We start from the raw sequence: 19,616 nt of genomic DNA on the forward strand, positions 1-19,616 counted from the left end.
TCCCCAAAAGCCCAATCTACTGCTAATATCAGTTGGATCCACAGTTTTATAGCAAGCAGCAATCTCAGCTCCATCAGTTTGCAATCTATAAACCAAACCACAAGCTCAGGAGCAAAGCCAATCAGAAAAATAGGGGCTGAAAAGGAGACTTGAGCATTTTTTATTGAAAAGAATAACAAATATTCTGTAGGAGATCAAGGAAACCTACAAGTAGACACACCTTCAGAAGCAGTGGCAAAAACGTGTCTTTCTGTAAGATAACTAACTACAAGTTGAATGCACTAATGCCAGTTATCACCAAACAAACAAATAAAAAAACCTAACAAATCAAATAAAAAAATCCCCAAACCCCTACCCACTAAAAAAGCACAAACTATCCCCCAAACTTATCTCAAACAATATTTTGATGCTATCAAAGGAGATATGCGAGAATTGCCATGAATTAAAAACAAATGGATGGATGCTGCTACTGATGTGGAGACTATTCAAATGTCATGTATCACTGTTGATTTCCCCTTTAACAACTACAATTCTTAAAAAAAACATAATCAAACTGAACACAAAGAAACCAAACAAAATAGTAAAATGCAGCTGCAAAAAGTATTTTACTGCTTTAGCATCAAGTATCTATGTCAGCCCAACTACCCCAATGACCAGATGACACCGCCTGACATGAACCTCCCCATGCTCCTGCTGAAGAGTATTATGGAAGTAGCATTTCCACTCAATCCAGTCATGCCTGATTGCTTTGTAAGTACAAAAAGCAAGACGAGGTTGCAAACTACAACAACCACCTCAGCAGAGGAGTTACAAAACAAATACGAGCTGAGCCTGCACTCTCCCCTGCAAAAGCCAGAAGAAAAGAGCTGACATTCAAGATGGCAAGGCACATCCACAAAGAATTTGCCAAAGGTTAGCATTGCAACTCACATTGACATCAATTATTGTAGAGTGAAAACAATGGGAAAAATTGAGAATGTGTTATGATATTTGAATGCTTTGCATCAAACACATATAGTAATTTCATGATTACAAGCCGTACTGATTATAAGCCGCATCTCCAGGTGTCGGCAACATTTCATTCTTTGTTCATACACAAGCCGTACCTGATTATAAGCCGCTCTATCGTTCACAGCAAGGACCCGCGTGCAACGAAGTTGCCAAATAGTAACAGAATTGCGGGATCGCGGGGTTTGCTGGCTTGGCACGGGCTGTGTGGGCTCGGCCCGCTCGGGGCTGCCAACAGGGCCAGGTGGCCCAGCTCGGAACTGCCGCTCAGCAGGGCCGCTCAGGGCCAGTTGCCGCTGCCGCCGGGCTTGCTCGCCCCGGCCTGGCACTGACCCGCGGTGGCACGGGGGCAGGGAGCCCCCCTGCCCGCTCCCGCTGCCAAAGCGCCGGTGGGAGGTGGGTACGCAGCCCCCCCGCCTCACCCCCGAGCCACAGGGATGGCAGCACAGAGTCCCCCGCCTCTCCCCCAGGCTGCCGGCATGGAGCCCGCCTCCACCCGCCATGCAACAGAGTAACCAACTTGTAACAATCGCGCAATCCCAGGTTTTACTGGCAGGTGCTCAGCTTGGCACCTCGGTTGCAGTTCCGGGTTTGGAAATTTCAGAAAATTTTTCACATATTAGCCGCTCCTGAGTATAAGCCGCATTTCCGGGGTGGGATCAAAATTTTAGTCAAAATGGTGAGGCTTATAATCGTGAAATTACTGTATTTATAATGAAACAGAATCATAGACACAACTCAAGGACATAACCAAACCATAATACAACCAAACCACAGGCCTAAATTAATCCCTATTCTCGGTATATTTAAAAGTTAAGTACGTGCTTAAGCATTACTCAGAATAGGGATGTTGACTGGGTATCAGCAGGAACTTAGGACATTATCTGGTTAAAAAAGATGTTATTATCAAAAGCTGGATTTTACTGGCGTACATCAGAGAATCATGATAGCTGTAAAGCTGTTGCTTTAATACCTAATTTTTTAATGACACAGAATTCTAATTATGTTCACTAGGGATGCACTTATCTTACAGTAAATTATTATCATATATATGGTTTTTTACCTGGAACTTTATTTTTTGCCAAATGTGAGGCCCAATAAATTGTTTCAAGAAGCGTTCGTCTTCACTCCAGAACAGTCGGATGTCAGGGATATCGTACAGGATCATGGCCAGCCTCTCCAAACCCAAGCCAAATGCCCAGCCAATTTTATCCTGAGCACCAGCTGCAATACACAAACAAGATAAAATTTCAAGAGCTTAAGTTCGCAACATGGAAAATTACTGATAAAATGTTCACTTATTTATTAAGAGGAAATAAAGAAAAAGGTGAAATGGCAAACCAGAAAACTTTACAAGTAACTGCCAAGTAAATGATCTAAAGGTTACAGGACAGATCCTACCTAAATCAATAACGGCAGCAAGACAGCACATCACTGAGTCCAGGAACCAAAAATGGCAATAAAACAAAGCCGCAGCCTTGAAAATTTGTGTCCAAAGTTTCAAACAGGCTTGAGAAATACTGCATAATACTATACATCACTATCCTTTACTATGCTTATAGTTGAGCGTTTCCTCACTTGACTCTGCTGTGTTTTACAAGACACATAAACATGAATTCCCTGTTCAGAGTATTTTGTTTGGTCTGACAGACCAAGTCAAGCCTATAGAGCATCATTACCAACATTTCAAAAGACTGTAATTGCCTCTTTTCAGGCTTCTGGAAGAAACAGAGCAATGGGATGTGAGGAACCGTTGCATTAGCATCACACCTCCAACCAGGGAAATCCTGAGCTTCTGTTCCTGGGAAAAGCCACTGCTCTCTCATAAACAAGTCTCTTTTATGCAGCACTAAATATAAAAAGACAAGAATATTTAATAAAGAAAAGCTGTACAGATATTAATGATGCAACATTTCTGTCAGGAAAGTAAATATTCATACCTTCCTTCATTTACAGGGCAGGAGCATTGATTCATTCAAACAGGGATCTTTTCTACACAAAAAACTAAGTCTATGTTTAGCCATCATCCTACTGATTTTGAAATAAGCTGAGAGCCCAGAAGCCCTGGCCAAGGCTCAGAGCTTTTAAAAACTTAAACAAATGCCTAAACAAACACACAGGCTGAAGGGATGTGTGCATGTGTGATAGACTTGTCTCCACACCATCAGCACTGGCAGTGTGCTCCTGAGTCACACAAGATCACTGCACATCTCACAGCTATGCACCAGGGCCACATCAGCCCCACCAGTCTGAATTTAAACTAATGTTTTGGAAACTTTGAACTCAGCAACTTCCCCATCTTCATGTAGGAGGCTGGAAGCACAAGCCTTCTGTATGACCCTTGTCTCTGCTATCAGAAAGGAAACCGCTCCCATTATTTGGGTACTGTTGACAGATATCCTGAGTTATCCTGTTGTGTTCAATGCTGATACTAAACAAGCCTGAGTTCTGTTCAAATAGAGGGAGGCAGACCAAGCTTGGGAAAAGAGACACACACACAATTCCATTAATTCACTTGAACCTGCCTGTTTTTCTGGAATAACAGGTCCTCAGCAGAACCTCTCTGTGTCTCGCTGCATCAGCAGTATTGCACTGCCACAGGAGTTACATCAATCTGTAAGAATACTTCATAGAGGTGTCAGGATATTCTTTCTGCCTGTTCCTTCTCCTGTGCTCAAAGGCAAGATTTTGCACTTTCTGATATTTGAAAGCAGACAGTTCATCAATTGAACTGTGGAAATCCTAGGAAATAAGAGGACTGGGTGTGAACTCAAAAGGTACCTCATGGCAGAGCTGCTTCAAAGTGCTTAGACCAACCAGCAGACTATGAGACAATCTGATTCTGAAAACCTACAACCCATGCTACATTACATGAAGAACTGCACAACTTGCTCCTGTTGATTTTTAAAGAAAAGTGACTACAAAGAATGTATTGATATTTGTATTTGGGTGGGATTTTGAGCTTTGACTCTCAGCATAAACCATAAACTGTTTATCTTCCATGATGAAAGCACTGTTTCTCTCCATACATCACCATATTACAGTAATTACATTTGTACGGCTCTGAGGAAAGGAAGATAATTCATTGCAATGGTGTTGGTTCTTCAAATTTTCAGCTTGCCTTTCCCAGATCAGCAACTCCTGACTCAGTGACAGAATTCCTATTCATTTCAGAAGCATCAGATTTTCATATACATATGGGCATTTCTGTAGAGCAACTCCCTCCTCCAGAGATAAAGTAAAGCACCAGGAGAAATGTCCATGAGGGTTCTGAATGGTCACTGCTTAATCTCAACAGAGGCATTAAACCTGAAACCTAAAGATGCCAGATTAGGCATTAAACCTGAAACCTAAAGATGCCAGATTAGGCATTGGCATTATTAATTCACAGATGGTCAATAAAGTATGCATGATGGTGATGATGATCCTCCTTCCCCATATTAGTGATGATTACTGGTACATCAGACCAAAAAAAAAGATAGGACAGAAGATAAGAACAGTGAATACTCTGATTAGCAGATGTTTACATTTAAAACTTGGAGTTTTTTTAATATTTTGATATGAGAATGGTTTTCACTGTAACACATTTTTTCCTCATTGACTTGCTATGAACTTGAACTCTGCAATGAATGTCTTGATTTTATATCAGCAACTTCTTTTCTATTCTGGTTTTCTGGCTTGGTTTGTTGGGGTTTTTTTTAGAAGGGCTGGGACACATCGCAGACTCGTAGCAGACAAAGAAATTCTGCTATCTGCCTAGCAGCTCAGAGCATTGTCATCTCAGCTATGATTAAACACCTATTCACCAAACTGAACTTGTCTTTTGGATGATCGTTGTACAATTATCAGCCTTCAAACCACAAACTTCTCAAATGTCCACAGTGAAAGCTGTATCAGCAAAGAATTACCTCTACTCAGACAAAATAAATGAAAGAAAAAATGAAAATTCAGATTATTAAAATTCCTCCTCAAATCAGCACTAGCAAATCTCTGCACTCTGAACCTTCAGTCATTTTACCTCTGACCTCTTCTCCCCCCTTCTGTTTTTAGAGCTCCAAGTCAATGCAGCATTGACTTAAGTAATTTGAACAACTACCTTGGGGGACTCAGATTAATGCATGCTTCTAAACATATTTCTGACTGGAAATGATCAGGTGACATAGAAACTAAATGAGCCAGTAATCATCTTGCTGAGTGAGAGAGCAAACCATAGCTTTCCCAACACAAATACATGTTTAAATGCACCAAATTTTGGCAAGTATATGCAAAGAAGTCAAGTGAATGTGAGTCAACAAGACAGGAAGAGTAAACACAGAACAGTGTTAAATGTGGCAGAAAGAAAACTGAGGGTCTTATGAGGAGACCTGGCCAAAGCAGCAGGTTCCAGGGACCTGGTGGGACAATCATAGCATCACTGCTTGAAATAACAGAGCCCAATAGATAAAGCTTTCCTGACATAAGAGCTTTCCCTAACCGGCCATCAAAGGTTTTTACACTGCCAGGGTCCTGCTGCCTCACACGAAAAATTTGACTCCTCACCAGAAGAAAATTGCTGGAAGCTTTGCTTGTCAGGTAGCCAAAGATGGAGGAGGAAAGGATAAAACAGTTTGAGTGGCTTCCCACACTGGGGGCTAGGACAGCTCAGATCTGGTGTCAGAAGGTTGCCTCATTGCAGCTCTGTCTTACAGACAAGCTCAAGAGTCCTTATCTTCCTTGGTAAGTCATATCTATTTGTCCTGGACTTCACCTTTGAGCCTAGGTGAATCAGTTTACATGTAATGTAGACCAAGCAAATCATTCTCTAAAAAGCAATGTTAAATGAAAGTTAAATTTGCTCAGTCAGGATGGGAATCTTCCCAATTATTCACTAAGGCATAAATAATGACCTGCCAGAATAAATGGATTATATTGCTCTGAATCTTCAGAAAAAAACCACAGACACAAACAATCACCCTCTCAAGGAGTGTGAGGCAAGACAGTCTGCTCTGTACAACAATTTTAAGCCATAATTTGCAACATAGTATTAGTAACAGGTTGACAAAGCTCTTTTGGTTTACATTCCAGTCATACATATTTTTATATTGATACCAGCTTTTATATAATATTTTTTGCTACTTCTGTAAAACTGCCAATAAAGAAATCTTTCTTTCAATAGACCCTAAATTGGGTCTTCAAATTGTCATACTCAGCAGTTACTGAGAAGTGAAAGAAATAAAATTTTGATCTTGGATTGAGGCAAAATCATGAATACACAGCAGCCTGCATGCAAGGTGTTCTTCACAAAATGCACCCAAAGTATGAGTAGCTGAAATCTGGGATGAGTTCCAGAAGCAAAGACCTGAATTTGATCTCCTTCTTTCAGTCTAAACTATGAATGTTAATGGAGCCAGTTCTAGAACTAAAATGGTGGGAAGAGAGGTGAACAGATTCTCAAGGGCATACAGATTATATATCATGTTTTACACAACAAATCAGCTTTTAACAGTATAGAAAGTAAGTTATAATGAACAGTTATAACAGTAAGTTATAATGAATGCAGCTTGACACAGAACACCACAAATTATGGAAACAAATGCCAAGGCATGCCAAGGCCCAGATTTGAGTTCTATGTAATTAATGGACAGCTTATGAATCAGGCTTTGAAAAACAGGTTTGGCAAAATAAATATTTGTTATTTTAAATATTTTAATTTATTTAAATATATTTTTTAAAAATTACTATTTTTTAGATACTAGGAATGCATAGTCCACATAACTGCCACAGCAATGGGGCAAACATGTTTACCTGTGCTAAAAATATTCCATTTAAAATTATTTCCTTATTATTTTCATGAATTATTTCAGATAAAACTCCCATATGTTGGGAGTCAAAAGTTTTACATGGAAAAAAGTAATACTATGGCATCAGCCTAATAGAGAAGAGCTTCTCAAACTGCAAAGTCATGTGGCTGGGATATTAAGCAACTGAGGCCAAAAAGCTTACCGAAATCTTCTCTGAACTCCTGTCCAGTGAAAGGAAAATTAAAAACCATTACAGTATTCTCTTTTAACTCAGTTAAATTGATACATTCAGGCTCCTGTGTGCAACTCAGTTTAAATTACATCATGAAATGAGGACTTGGCATTCAGATGATGCATGCTAAGAAAGCCACTCTTCAAGGACTCAAGAAAAGAAGTAAACATTCAATTATGCCCATTCTACTGAGAGAGAACTTATCTTTCTAAATCTCATGTGTGGAATAATTTTCTAACAATAACAGTCACTTTGAGACCACGGTTATGTCTCCTGGGTCAGACTGATCTGTTCTGTTCTCCCCACTTAAAAACTAAGCAGAAGAGCTTTAAAGGCTTTGAATAAGTTTTAATAAGTATGTTTATTTTTGTTCTATAACCAAAAGAGCTATGTATATACTAAAAGAACAGCCTACTTTAAAATTTACCCAGGGAAACCATCCACTTTCTTCTAATATGTAATTAACATTCATTCTACCATTTTGCCAATATCTCAACAGGTCAAGTAGTTGGGAAAAAAACATTTCTGATAGGGAGAAATGGATGACCAGAGCAGAAGAGGACAGGAAATTTAGATTAGCAAGAAGACGAAAGAGTGAACCAAAGCAACAAGGAAGAGCTTTCCCTACTTTTTCCCATCTCCAACTGATACTTTCCACTTCTATTTTTTTAATCTTTCTGCTTCTGAAATTATGAATTTCTCAGTCCTCCTTCCTTGCTGCTTTCAATCTTCCTACTTTTGCCCAAGTTCATCTCTCTGATTCCTCCAAGCCCTCCTAAGCATTCCCAACAAAATCAATGACAAATCCACCATTAAACAGAATCTTACTTAAACCCTAGGATATTTTTTCGAAGTCCATAGCCATACATTGCAACAGCATTCTACCTTTCAAATTATGTACAATAAAGTATCCTCTTAACTCCCAAGAGCAGTACAAGACAATAGTCATTAACTATAAATACTTTAACAGTATATGATTTTCTTTCTCTCTGTATTTCAGCCTGCATAGCTGAACAAATGACTTACTTAGTTTTTGAGGTTTTTTCCTTACCCCTGTCTCAAGGTTGAACGTTTTAAATGGATGACAGTGCAATTTGCTGTCCTAATTTATGTCACAGAACAAAAAATTAATTTACTCATTCAGTCTTTTTCCCCTGGCTCTGCCTGCAGGCTACAGTATTGCTCTTTTTGTTCTTTGTATGTAAAAGCAAACTTCAATTCCTTTCTTTATGTTTCATTCATTCAGGAAAAGCTGGATTTTGAGAGTTTGGGCCTTTTAATATCTTCTAATACTGTTAAATCTCCCTAGACACTGGAGCCATGGAGATTTGAAAAAATAAATGCTATAAAGAAATACATGAGGGGCTCCCACTTGAGAGAAAACCCAAGCCTACAACACAGTTCAGAAATTCAATTACGAATCTCATTTTTTCAGGGTGTAAGCACAGTCAGACAAATTCCCTTCACATATATTTATTGCCCCTAGTTGCAACTTTCTTGGTAAAATTTTACCAAAGTTGACTGCCTAGTGTCTTACAAAATGGCCTTTTCTCATAGAACAACAGACAGAGCAAGGAACAAGAACACAAAGATCATCAGAATGTGGGATAATCTTCACAAGATTAAGACATCCTCAAAAGATACAGAGGTAGCAGTGTATCTATCATAGCACAGGACACTGTTCAGCACGTTTCATATTCTTGTTCAAGAATCAGAACAGCCAGAACACCTGTATATAAAAAGGTTAAAAAATATGTTCAGCTGACAGCTGCACACTCTCATGATTATTCCAAAAGCTTGACACTGCACAATAAATTCAACTTCCACAGGCAGGGACTGATATCACATTTTGTTTTTCTACAGCATGTACCATAAAGAAGCATTGAGTTTATGACTGGGGTTCCTTGGCTTTACAATATATAAAAATAATAGACAGATAAGGCTTATGATTTAGCTCCTCTGCCACAAACTCATTCTTGAGAAGAAAGTCATGAAAAGTCTTATGATCACTTAGGCATCACTTGCCTTATAACGGGAGTTGGGGTAATAGTCCTTCCTTTCTAGAATGACTTAGGTAAGACACATAATAAATGTAAAACATTGAATTTCAAAATCTTTCTGTCAACAGTTCTTCAGTATTCCGATGGTAAAACTGAAAGAAGATTTTGTACTGAAGTACAGCATTTATAGTCCAACTTCAATGAACTCCAATGAATTCCGCTACATGTGTTTTGTATCACTCTGACAAGGTTCTGTGTATACAGAATTTATTTATTTTTAAGAAAGCCCAACATAAAAGGTCCAGGTGTATTTAAAAGTATTGTCACATAGCACAGGATCAAAAAATTTTGTTCAGAAGCACTACTCCCAGTTTTCCTTTCTTCTTACTAGAGAACTACTCCATCAGCTCTATGCTATAACAGCTTGGAAGACATTTCTTACTTTTGCTCACAAAGGGCTCTTCAAAGAGTGGCTTCCCAGCCAACACCTATTCATTAAGCCACCATCTTAAAAAATTTGCCCATTGCATGTTCCTGGACAAAATATTTTCTGTCAATAGGTCTCATGCTATTAAAGACACAGACATGATTTAAACATATAATTACAGACATTAGCAAACAGGATTTAAAGACAATGTCACAAAAGACCCTCTTGTATTCCTCTCTATATTGCTCCTGAGTCCAGTGTTTCCATCTGGCATTTGTCAAACCTGAACACCTGCAAATACTTTTAGCTGCACTTGTAACACAGCTATGAATGCCTAACTAGTCTTCTGGTACATTTTGCACACAGACATGCATAAAAGGGAAAGAATATAGCTGTAGCATAGACAGACACTTAGGATACTCAATTCTGTACCTCAGGAAAAGACAGAGAGAGCCAGGACCTGCTCTTCTTCCTGGGTTGAAAATCCCCTGTTTCCTCTCTCATCTTCATGTTCCCAGGAACACTCAGTGGAGTAAAGCCTGAACTTATTAGCATGAAATTAGTTTCTTTAGCTTGTAGTGTACTGCTTGACTTCTATGAAGCAACAACCCTTTGAAATGCATCACCAGATAAAGGACTTGAGCTGTGCCCAACCCTACACCTGCTCAGTGGCACTGTGAAATGGCACAGTGTACAGAGTTCTTCTGGGACAGAAACTGAAGGGTTTCACTCAAGGCAAAAGAGTTCTCTCTCCTACTCAGTTCATGTTTTGAAGTTGCATCTGGTCATTTACAATTTTATAGCTATTAATATATTCTCATGGGTTTTGGGGAGGCTTGCAAGCAGATGCAGAGGTATCTGCAAGAAGATGCTGAGAAGCAGCATAATTCTGAGCAATACTGGTGGCTACTTAACAATTACACATTGCAAAGTATCTGATCTAAACCAGATCCTTCAGTTCTACTGTAAATAGGGAGAGAATACCACGAATAATTATTCACTCTATCATAAGAAATGTAGAAACAAATACTTAGCTTTTAGACATGTAAATCAAATTAGATGAATTTGACCCTATGTATCCATTTCAGCTTCAAGTTTTAGTATGAAACAAGCATCACTGTATAATTACAAGGAAAAGAACAAAAATCTTTCATCTCAGAGCAATCACCTCATGTTAATATCTCTCTTAGATTTCTCTCTCAGATTTCTCTTAATTAGTTTCCTCATTTCTAGCAACTTCTTTCATGATTTCGGTACTCATATGACACAAATGCAATGGAAATTGTTTCAAGTACTCCCCTGCCCTTATATCCCTCTTTCTGCACTGCACGAAGTGTATATAGTCACATTAAAAAAAAATTATATGTAATTTATTTCAAATAATTTTGTTAATCAGTAATACTAGAGGACCACAGCCAAACTTCCATGCTTTTCTTGCTTATGAGTAGAACATTTAAGTTAGCGACTACCTTTAAAACTAAGCCACCATCTCCATATGAAGTAGGTGACAAAAAATGTTTAAGATTAAGTAATTGTTCCATTAAGTTTAAAGTAACTCTTTTCCATTTACTTTCTGATTTGTACAAAATTAACGAGTTCTGGCAGCGGTACATTTTTTTCTCTGAAGTACAACGATTTTGTTAAAAGGGACATAAATTGTATTACAATTTGGCATAAAGTGGTTGAAGGAGCTTCACACAATACAATATTACCAGCTATTGGAGATGAAAGAAATGTAACATTGTGAAGTCCCACCCAAACTATATAAGAAAAGCTCAGAAAAAGACAGAAGAAAAGGTTTTGCTTGAAGTCCTTGAAATAATTCATGGAAGTACATTAGCTGTTTTTTGCAGAGGCTTCTTGCTTACTCTTGCCATGCGGTTGTCAAGGCATGTAAAAGATGATGGAAACAGGTACACAAGCAAGTGAGGGATGGGTTGCAGGATGACTCTGCAATTATCCTCTGCCTAGGTATATGTACTCTATAGTACAGTTTACACCATTACACAGGGGCCAACAGCACAAAACCGACCAGCTTTATTTATCTGTGAATGAGGAAGAATTTTCTTTAGAAAATATTTAAAAAAGAGACAAAGATTGCCACATAAAGCACTCAGTCTTTCACAGCTCTTTGGAAAAAACCCCATGTTTCTTCCACTATATTGATATGAATTCTCAATTTTGTCTAATATTTTCTACATGTAATAGAGCTATGTAGACACAGAATTACTCTACAATACTTGTAATTATATTACACTGATGACTCATAAGAATGTGATGATATACAACAGAATACTTCCATTTTTCAGTTTTCAATTTAAAACATCCAGAAAATGGCCCACAAAAGTGAGCCTTAACACAACACTTGGTGTTTCAATGAAACATTCAGATATTCTGAAAAAGTAGAATTAAGGTTGCCTGAGGAACACTAAAATGCTCTCAACAATACATTACGATGCTGTCTGCAATGAGACAAGCAAGTATCAATCTTTCCACGAGAGTTTGCTCTGTTCAGCTCAGAGAAGAGACAACGGTTAATGGTCCCTGCTTGCACTCCTTGCCTTGCTGAACATGTACCCCAAGTGCTTCTTGCACTGAGTAACACTCAAACTGAGCTCTGAAGACACATTCTTTCTTTTATGAGCTTCCCAATGAAGCATTCAGTTCCACAATATTTAAATGTTTGAAAAATATTAGACTTCTTTTTTTTTTCCTCTGCATGTCTCTGTAAGTTGGGCAAGTATTAGTGCCTCCTGTATTGAAGCTGGAACGTGGGCACTTTAAGATCAAAAGCATCTATTAATTTTGCTCCCAATCTGACATACCTGGAGCCTGATGTTTCTGAGCACCAAGGATGTCATGGGGTTTAATGTGTTCAAAGCACAGCTCCCTATTACTACAGCTGCTGCTGTGAGCACTTGACACTTCTGCAAATCAGACCCCGTGGTCTCAAGTCAGGCACTGGGATAACAAAAAGCACACAGTGAGTGGTCACATGCGAAAAATTCAAGTTCAAAGATGTTGCTACACTCAACTAGGAACTTTTTCCTCAGAAAGAAAGACATGGCAGAGCAGCACTCAAGGGCACAGACTGCTCTTTCCTGCTGTCATTAAAGGCACCCATTTCATGCTTTCCAACTACTGCCTTAGTGAGGCAGATGCTTGTAAGAACAGTATCCTCCACCAAAGCAGCTCCAATTCATCCACAGAGGAATGATTATTGTGGAAACTTAATCAGATAATGGTCCTTCACAGGAGAAGAAGCAAATTCAGCAATGTCCTTTGCTTTCTAAACACTCCTAACTCCCCCTTGCCCTGTTCCACCCAGGATGTTGTGGGATGAAGGTTTCTCTCTCTGTCTCCTTGGGACATAGCACTAAACATTATCTCATTCCATGCACAGAGCACAGGCATGGAGGACAGACCACTGTCTCTATCCCACTGTCCCAGCAGGGATGGAGAGGTGTGCCCAAGTGTGTTTTCTGTCTGTGTCACTGTCACAGCTACTCAGTGGGAAAGATCCAACCTTCTTTCAGTGAGTTTTGTGTCTTCCTTGTGGACTATATGAATGGAAATGCCCTGATAAGCATAGAACAAAAATGAAAGGATATTGCTTTGATTGGATGGTATTTTAATTCACTGCTAAAATATTTAAATGAGTTGCCAGAGAAGGCAATTTATCAGCTCTTCTTTCTGGAGTATAAGAAGAATAATTTCTCTTGCTCATTTGAAGAACTGCAATTAAAGGTCCCTTATTAAAGAGATTTCTTTCTCTAAAAAAGTCACTAGTTCTCTAGATAATATTCTTTTTTCACAATTGGTAATTAATTTCTTGTTATGCACTGAAGTTAATTTTGTAAAAGTAGTGCACCACTGGCACCTAAAGAAATGAAAGATAAAGGAAATGTTAGATCCCCTAAATCTATATTTTTATGTTATGACAATTAATGAAATAGTATTTTCTATTGGAATATTTTTTCAGCACTAGATAAAGGGGATGCTGTTCTTTTAAGATTACAGTAATTTCCCGACTATAAGGCGCACCCTTTTGACTAAAATTTCACCCCGAACCCAGAAGTGTGCCTTATAGTCCGATGTGCCTTATATGATGTACAAAGTTGCGACATTTGCCACCCCGGAAGTGTGAGCCACAATGGGGCGGCAGTGCCGCGGGAGCGCCGAGTCACGAGGGGGGGCGGGAGCGGGCAGCCACGGTCGCAGGAGCTGCGTGGGGAGGGAGGCAGCCAGCCCCAGCCCTGGCCCCAGCACGGGGGGAATGAGGAGCCACCGGCCGTGGGAAAGCAGCGGTGGCGGCAGCGCTGCCCCTGCAGCCACGGGAAAGGGGCGAGAAGCGGCGGCGCCGCTGCCGACCGCGGGGAAGGGGTAAGAAGTGGCAGCACCGCCGAGCCGAGCGAGGGATGGGCGGCAGGCCCGCTCCGCAGAGCCGCAAGGGGAAACAGCATGGCGGCACAACGGAGCCGCGAGGGGGAATGGCACGGCAGGAGTGCCTAGCCGAGCAAGGGATGGGTGGCATGGCGGCGGCGCCAAGCTGAGTGAGGGACAGGCAGCACAGCAGGAGCGCCGAGCCGAGTGAGGGAACGGCATGGTGGCTCTGCGGAGCCGCGATGGGGAATAGCACCGCAGCAGCACGGAGTCGCAAGGGGGAGGTGGCTCCGTGGCTGCACTGAGCCATGCCAGTCGGCACCAGGGGTGAGTGGGAGTGCCAGGGCCCACTGCATGGGGAGGGCGCTTGGGGCTGCTTTTGAAAGCCTACACCGATCTGTGAAAAATGTTTCCAAATTGTGCACCTGCCAGTAAACTCAACGATCACGGGTTTCCGTAACTAATTCGTTACTTTGTTGCACATGGCACGGATCTTCGCGGCCAACAAAAAGTGCGCCCTATAGTCCAGTGCGCCTTATATGATCTATAAAGTTGCGAATTTTGCCAACTCCCGGGGAGTGTGCCTTATAGTCCGGTGCACCTTATGGTTGTGAAATTACTGTAACTCACATTACCAAATTGTGTCTTTTATAGCTATCAGAAATATAATTAAAAGAATAATTTTTGTACAAAACAAACATATAGATAATATTTAATTATATATTTTTTTCTTTTCAGTTTGAAAATTGACAGCAATTGCTATAGAAACTCATAATGGTAATTTTTGCCCTGCACTCATGTAGAGAAGTCCACCTTGAATATCAGTCCCACTTGTCAATAGAGGAGAATCTGAAATAAATTAACATTTAGATTTCCAGGACAGATACTAATTGGGTTGTTATTTTGTCACTGTGTAAATTTTCAGTGACCTTTCTAAAAAAGAAAGAGCAAGTCAATAGAAACTGTTTCTTCTTGACTTTCTCCACCCCCATTTTAATTATTTTTTTAAACAGCCATCTGGAGTTTCTTAATCCCTTTGCAGAAACACATTTGATTTTTTTAAGGTAGAAAGAATATGCTAGGCAGTTTTTTGTTGTTGTTTTTTTTTGTTTTTTTGGGTTTTTTTTATTTTGCATTTTACTTTAGTGGAGGTTTTCTAAGTTTTTTATCACAACTACCCATACTTACAGCAAATAACATTAAGTTTTCCAGCACACAGCAGCCTTAGATCTCCCTTCCCTCCTTGCTCAGGAAATGGAAAAAGAAAAGCAACAAAACAAACACAGAGGGGTCACCTTTCAGCAGCTGATGCACATTTGTACATCTTGTAAAGAAATATCTGAACACATAATCAGTTTACCTACATATACCAAATGAAACTTACTGAATAACAGCATTTCTAAATACAAGCTATATCAGCATAGCTGTGGATAAAGACTGAATCAGCTCAAATCCTATTACTCACTCTCTACTCTACCACCATAGGCTTTGAACCCTTCCCTCTGATGGGCAAGGGATCTTGCTTGTATTAATGGCAATGGAAACCCACAGATGTTTTATAAAGTGGTACAACCAGCTTTAGGAATCCTCTGCCTCTCTCCTGAAAGCAAAATTGGTTGTACATGCACACAGCAAGGGAGGCAAATAGGAGGAATTAAAAGTCTGAGCGCAGTTGCAGAGCCGAGACCTTCCCAGGATTACAGACATGATGGGACAGCTCACTTCATTGCATTGATAGATGGGTACAGGCTCTGCTGGGAGCAATTTTAAACATGACTGCACAAAGCCCAGGGCAAACTGCTCTGTCTGGACTTGTGCTGAGCAGGGGGTTCAACCACAGAGCTCAGGAGGTCCCCTCAGACACATATGATTCTGTGAGGATAGTTTTGTGTGTGTGCTCATAATTCTTTATAGGAAAATCATGCTCAACCTCTGCTTAGGAGGTACTTTCAGGAAGGAGAAAGTCCAAAATACTAACCTCAACAGAAAATTTCATACATAGAAATTACACACTATTCCAGTGGGCTTCAAAATAAAAGGACGCTGCAAGATTGTATCATAACACTACCAAAAACAAAACAACCCCCCCCCCAAAACAAACAAACAAAACCAATTTTCTTTCTAAATAGATTACATTTTAAACTAACACATCCCAAGGTCATTTACATTCAACCCCCCGTCAATTCTTTCTGCAGTGAAGGGTTAAGCACGTCATTTGGGTATTTTATATGGCAACATCTTTCAAGTAGCACCTTTGGCTTACCTTCCTCATGAAACCACAATCAGAAGAACTTCTATAAATGTCACTTGTTATTTATGGAGCACTTCATCATTTCAAGGCAAAGTGGACAAACAAGTTAATATTTAACACAGCTCTTGGGGTTATGGCACCATTTCACAGATGAGAAAGAGAAGGGCTGCAAAATCTCCTTAAAGGAAAGTTGATTTTGGGTGCCCATTCCTGGGCTTCTGCGGATTGTGAGACCTAACAAGTTTCTACCATACAGGTTACGCAAACTGTCTAATAATTTATAATACATTCAAAGAACGCTTAGTCTTAGAGTTAGAACCCACTACTTAATAGGGGTTTTTTTCTTTAAATGAAAACAAAACTCCACACATAGACTCACACACGCCTTTATTGTAGAATATTGCAGTGGGATCTTTACAGTCAAGATTTTAGGGGTTCCCACAAGTTACTAAAGATACCATATGCCAAATTACACAAGACACTGAATTCTGCAAAGGATCAGCTAAGGTGGTGAACTGCTGAGCTTCACATCCTGTAAAATCTATGCAGTTCCTGAAAACATATTTAAAGAGTACTTTTTGCCTTCTTTCCTTAGATATTTAGAAATAATTATTTAGATTTTGCTTTAATATTTTGGAAAGCGGAAACCTGTGCCAAGAATACAATACTTCCTACCACAATCCTCATACAAATCACTCAAATCAAGTAGATCATGATGAAAACAAGGAAAAATTTAATTGAAATTAAATATACTAAATACTAGGAATTAGCAAATCAACATACAGGTACGTAAAAACCACCTAGACCAAAGCGGATTACATGCTGCAACTCCTCCATTACTTGTAAGGGATTGGAAAATTGATAATGCAAAGCAGAAAACTCCCCTGGAAGGCAACCTCACCATCTGGCTTATCTCAAACCCAAAGGGAATTAAACAATAAAAGATAATAATTTTCCAGCAGTGATGGTGCAGTGTAGAGTGGGGAACAAGAACCAGGCACAGTTGAGAGACTAATGTTTATGAAGCATTTTTCTAACACTGTTCTTTATGTCTTCTAGCAAACATTAAGCCTTAAGGAAGTGGTACAACTAACCTTGTTTTATAAATGATGAAATTTGACGTATACTAGTCATTTGCTCAAAGAAACCAAACGACCAATTAATTTAGCGAACAACACAGTTCAGAATTATTTATTTCTAGAATTGATGTCAGAATCACAAAAATACACTTCAACAGAAGTTTCTGTACTCCGTCCAAACTCTGTGAAGCTTTTGAACTTCCAAATGTATTAAATTCCACAAGGTGATGCTGCGTTAACAGAATCTTAATTATACAGTTTTAAATTACAGTAATTTCATGATTCTAAGGCGCACTGGATTATAAAGCGCACTTCTGGGTGCCGGAAAGATTTCCAAACTTTTTCAATATATAAGGCACACCAGATTATAAGGCACACCTGTTTTTTGCAGTGATCATCCATGCACAACAAAGTAACCAATAAGAAACGGAATCGCATGAGCCCCGCCAAGCTGCGCAGCCCCGCGCGGCTCCGCTTGCTGTTCGCGCTTCCGGGTAGGCAAATTTCCAAACATTGTCCATATATAAGGTGCACTGGATTATAAGGTACACTTCCAGGTTCGGATCAAAATTTTAGGCTTTAAGGTGTGCCTTATAGTAGTGAAATTACTGTACTTCATCTAATCAATAACTACTAATACTGTTTCTGAGGAATTTGCCATGACAAACTGAAAACAAGCAAGACTTCAGAATTTGGATTTAAAACTCCTAAATAGTCCATTTTATCAGAAGAGACTATAAACTTTCTTACTAATCTCAAGATTAGACAGGTATTGAAAAGCTACACTTAAAAAAATGTATGATTGCAAGTGTACAGTATACTGTCTGTGTGGGAAAATAAGCATCATCAGGTTTTGCCTTATCAGCAAACTGTGACGCATTCCTGGTTAGAAAGAAAGATACAGAATATTCGGTTACCACATTTCTCTACTGTAAGTTTTCCCCGTTTTTCTCTGATACAAATGTTACTGGTCATGAGACAGAACATTGAGATAGAGCAATCCTCCACTGGAGCACAGAACTTGATAACCTTCCTTTCATCATCTCTTTTTCACTAACATACTTTTAAAATATGCATACTCTGAGAATGCAAACCACAAAGTCCTATAAAATTCTTATAATTGCACAGATATGACTTAAGATTAAATTATTATAAGCACAACAGAATGATCAGAATTTTATTTTACTTGTCAGTGTCTAAGACGTATTGCACACGAGTTTCACATCATTGTAAGAGGTTTTTAGCTTCTGAGAAGTTTTCATCATGACTGCCTGCTTTCCTGAACAATTTTAAATGTCATCAGCCTTTAAAACACAACCAGATTAACCAAAGTGTCCTTGGATATTTATCACATGAAGTTGGCATATATGTTAGCATAAGCTTTCTTTCTACAAAATATATGTAATTCCCCCAAGTCAGGTAAGATGGGATAGGCTCTTAGACATAGTGATCCTTAGATGAATATAAATCCTTCCTACTTTGTATTGTCACAATAAAAACATAAGTTCTTCTGGAAAACACCAAGAAAGAATCACCACTGGCATCAGATTTTGTTACGTATTCATTCTCACTTCTCAAAAATCAAAATAAATAAATAGAGTTTGCCTATGCAGAAATGCATTCAGACATTAACACTAGTATGTGTTTTTCGTAAGTATAAAAAAGCTATAGAAAAGTATAAATCCTTATTTTGTATTTAAAATAAATCTTCTACATATCCATGCAAACTAGAATCAAAATTATTAAGCTTATAGATTCATGTCAAGAAGCTCTACTCTGAAACAGTCTTGCAGTTTATGTGCAAATGGCCAGAATTGGAGTAAGCATGAAGAGCAGAACAAAAGACGCCCGAGCACAAGAGCACAAGATGGAAAGAAGAAGAGGTAAAAAGGAGAAAAAACCACCAACCCCATTTGCACAGACTGGACTGCAATAACAAGCTCAGCTGGTGTGAATTAGCATAAAAGCTCCTCCAACATCAGTGAATCTGTGCCAATACAGACCAGATGAGATCTAAGCTGTCACTAGCCAAATGGCAAAAGAAAAAAGAATCAGCCCAGTTCTTATTTATTTCAAAATATACCACTGGCTTCACTGCTACTGTTCCTTGTTTCCTGCAGCATAAGTAGAAGAAGAATTAGAAATATTGTATTTCACAGGTTTGCATATAAACATCTACTGACTGCACAACTAGTTAAGGTATCCAAGACTATCCTGTAACAACACTTCAGATCAGATGAAATTCACCTTATTTCAAATTCACAAAAAACACCAGAATGTCAGGACAGAAAAAGAGCTGCAATTTTTATTAGAAGCCCTATGACTGACTTTAGAAAATTTCACTCTTAAAGAAATAATTTTTTAAAAAATTAAAGGTTGTAAACACATAGAGGAAACCAAGAAGAGTAAAACCAGGTCAGCATCAATGCCTTCCCCAATATGAGGAGATGAAAGAA

At 39.1% G+C, this 19,616-nt stretch overlaps 1 protein-coding gene across 2 annotated transcripts in view; it reads right to left on the reverse strand.

Moving 5' to 3' along the window:
* FARS2 (phenylalanyl-tRNA synthetase 2, mitochondrial) overlaps positions 1-19,616 on the reverse strand; it is a 238,587-nt gene that overhangs the window by 96,708 nt on the left and 122,263 nt on the right. For both annotated transcript variants that reach the window (XM_033055717.1, XM_033055713.1), the window contains one exon: positions 2,072-2,232. In XM_033055717.1, the coding sequence (XP_032911608.1) occupies positions 2,072-2,232 (161 nt within the window). The remainder of the gene's footprint in view (positions 1-2,071; positions 2,233-19,616) is intronic.

This window comes from Catharus ustulatus, chromosome 1, assembly GCF_009819885.2.
Source record: "Catharus ustulatus isolate bCatUst1 chromosome 1, bCatUst1.pri.v2, whole genome shotgun sequence".
Taxonomy (NCBI): Eukaryota; Metazoa; Chordata; class Aves; order Passeriformes; family Turdidae; genus Catharus; species Catharus ustulatus.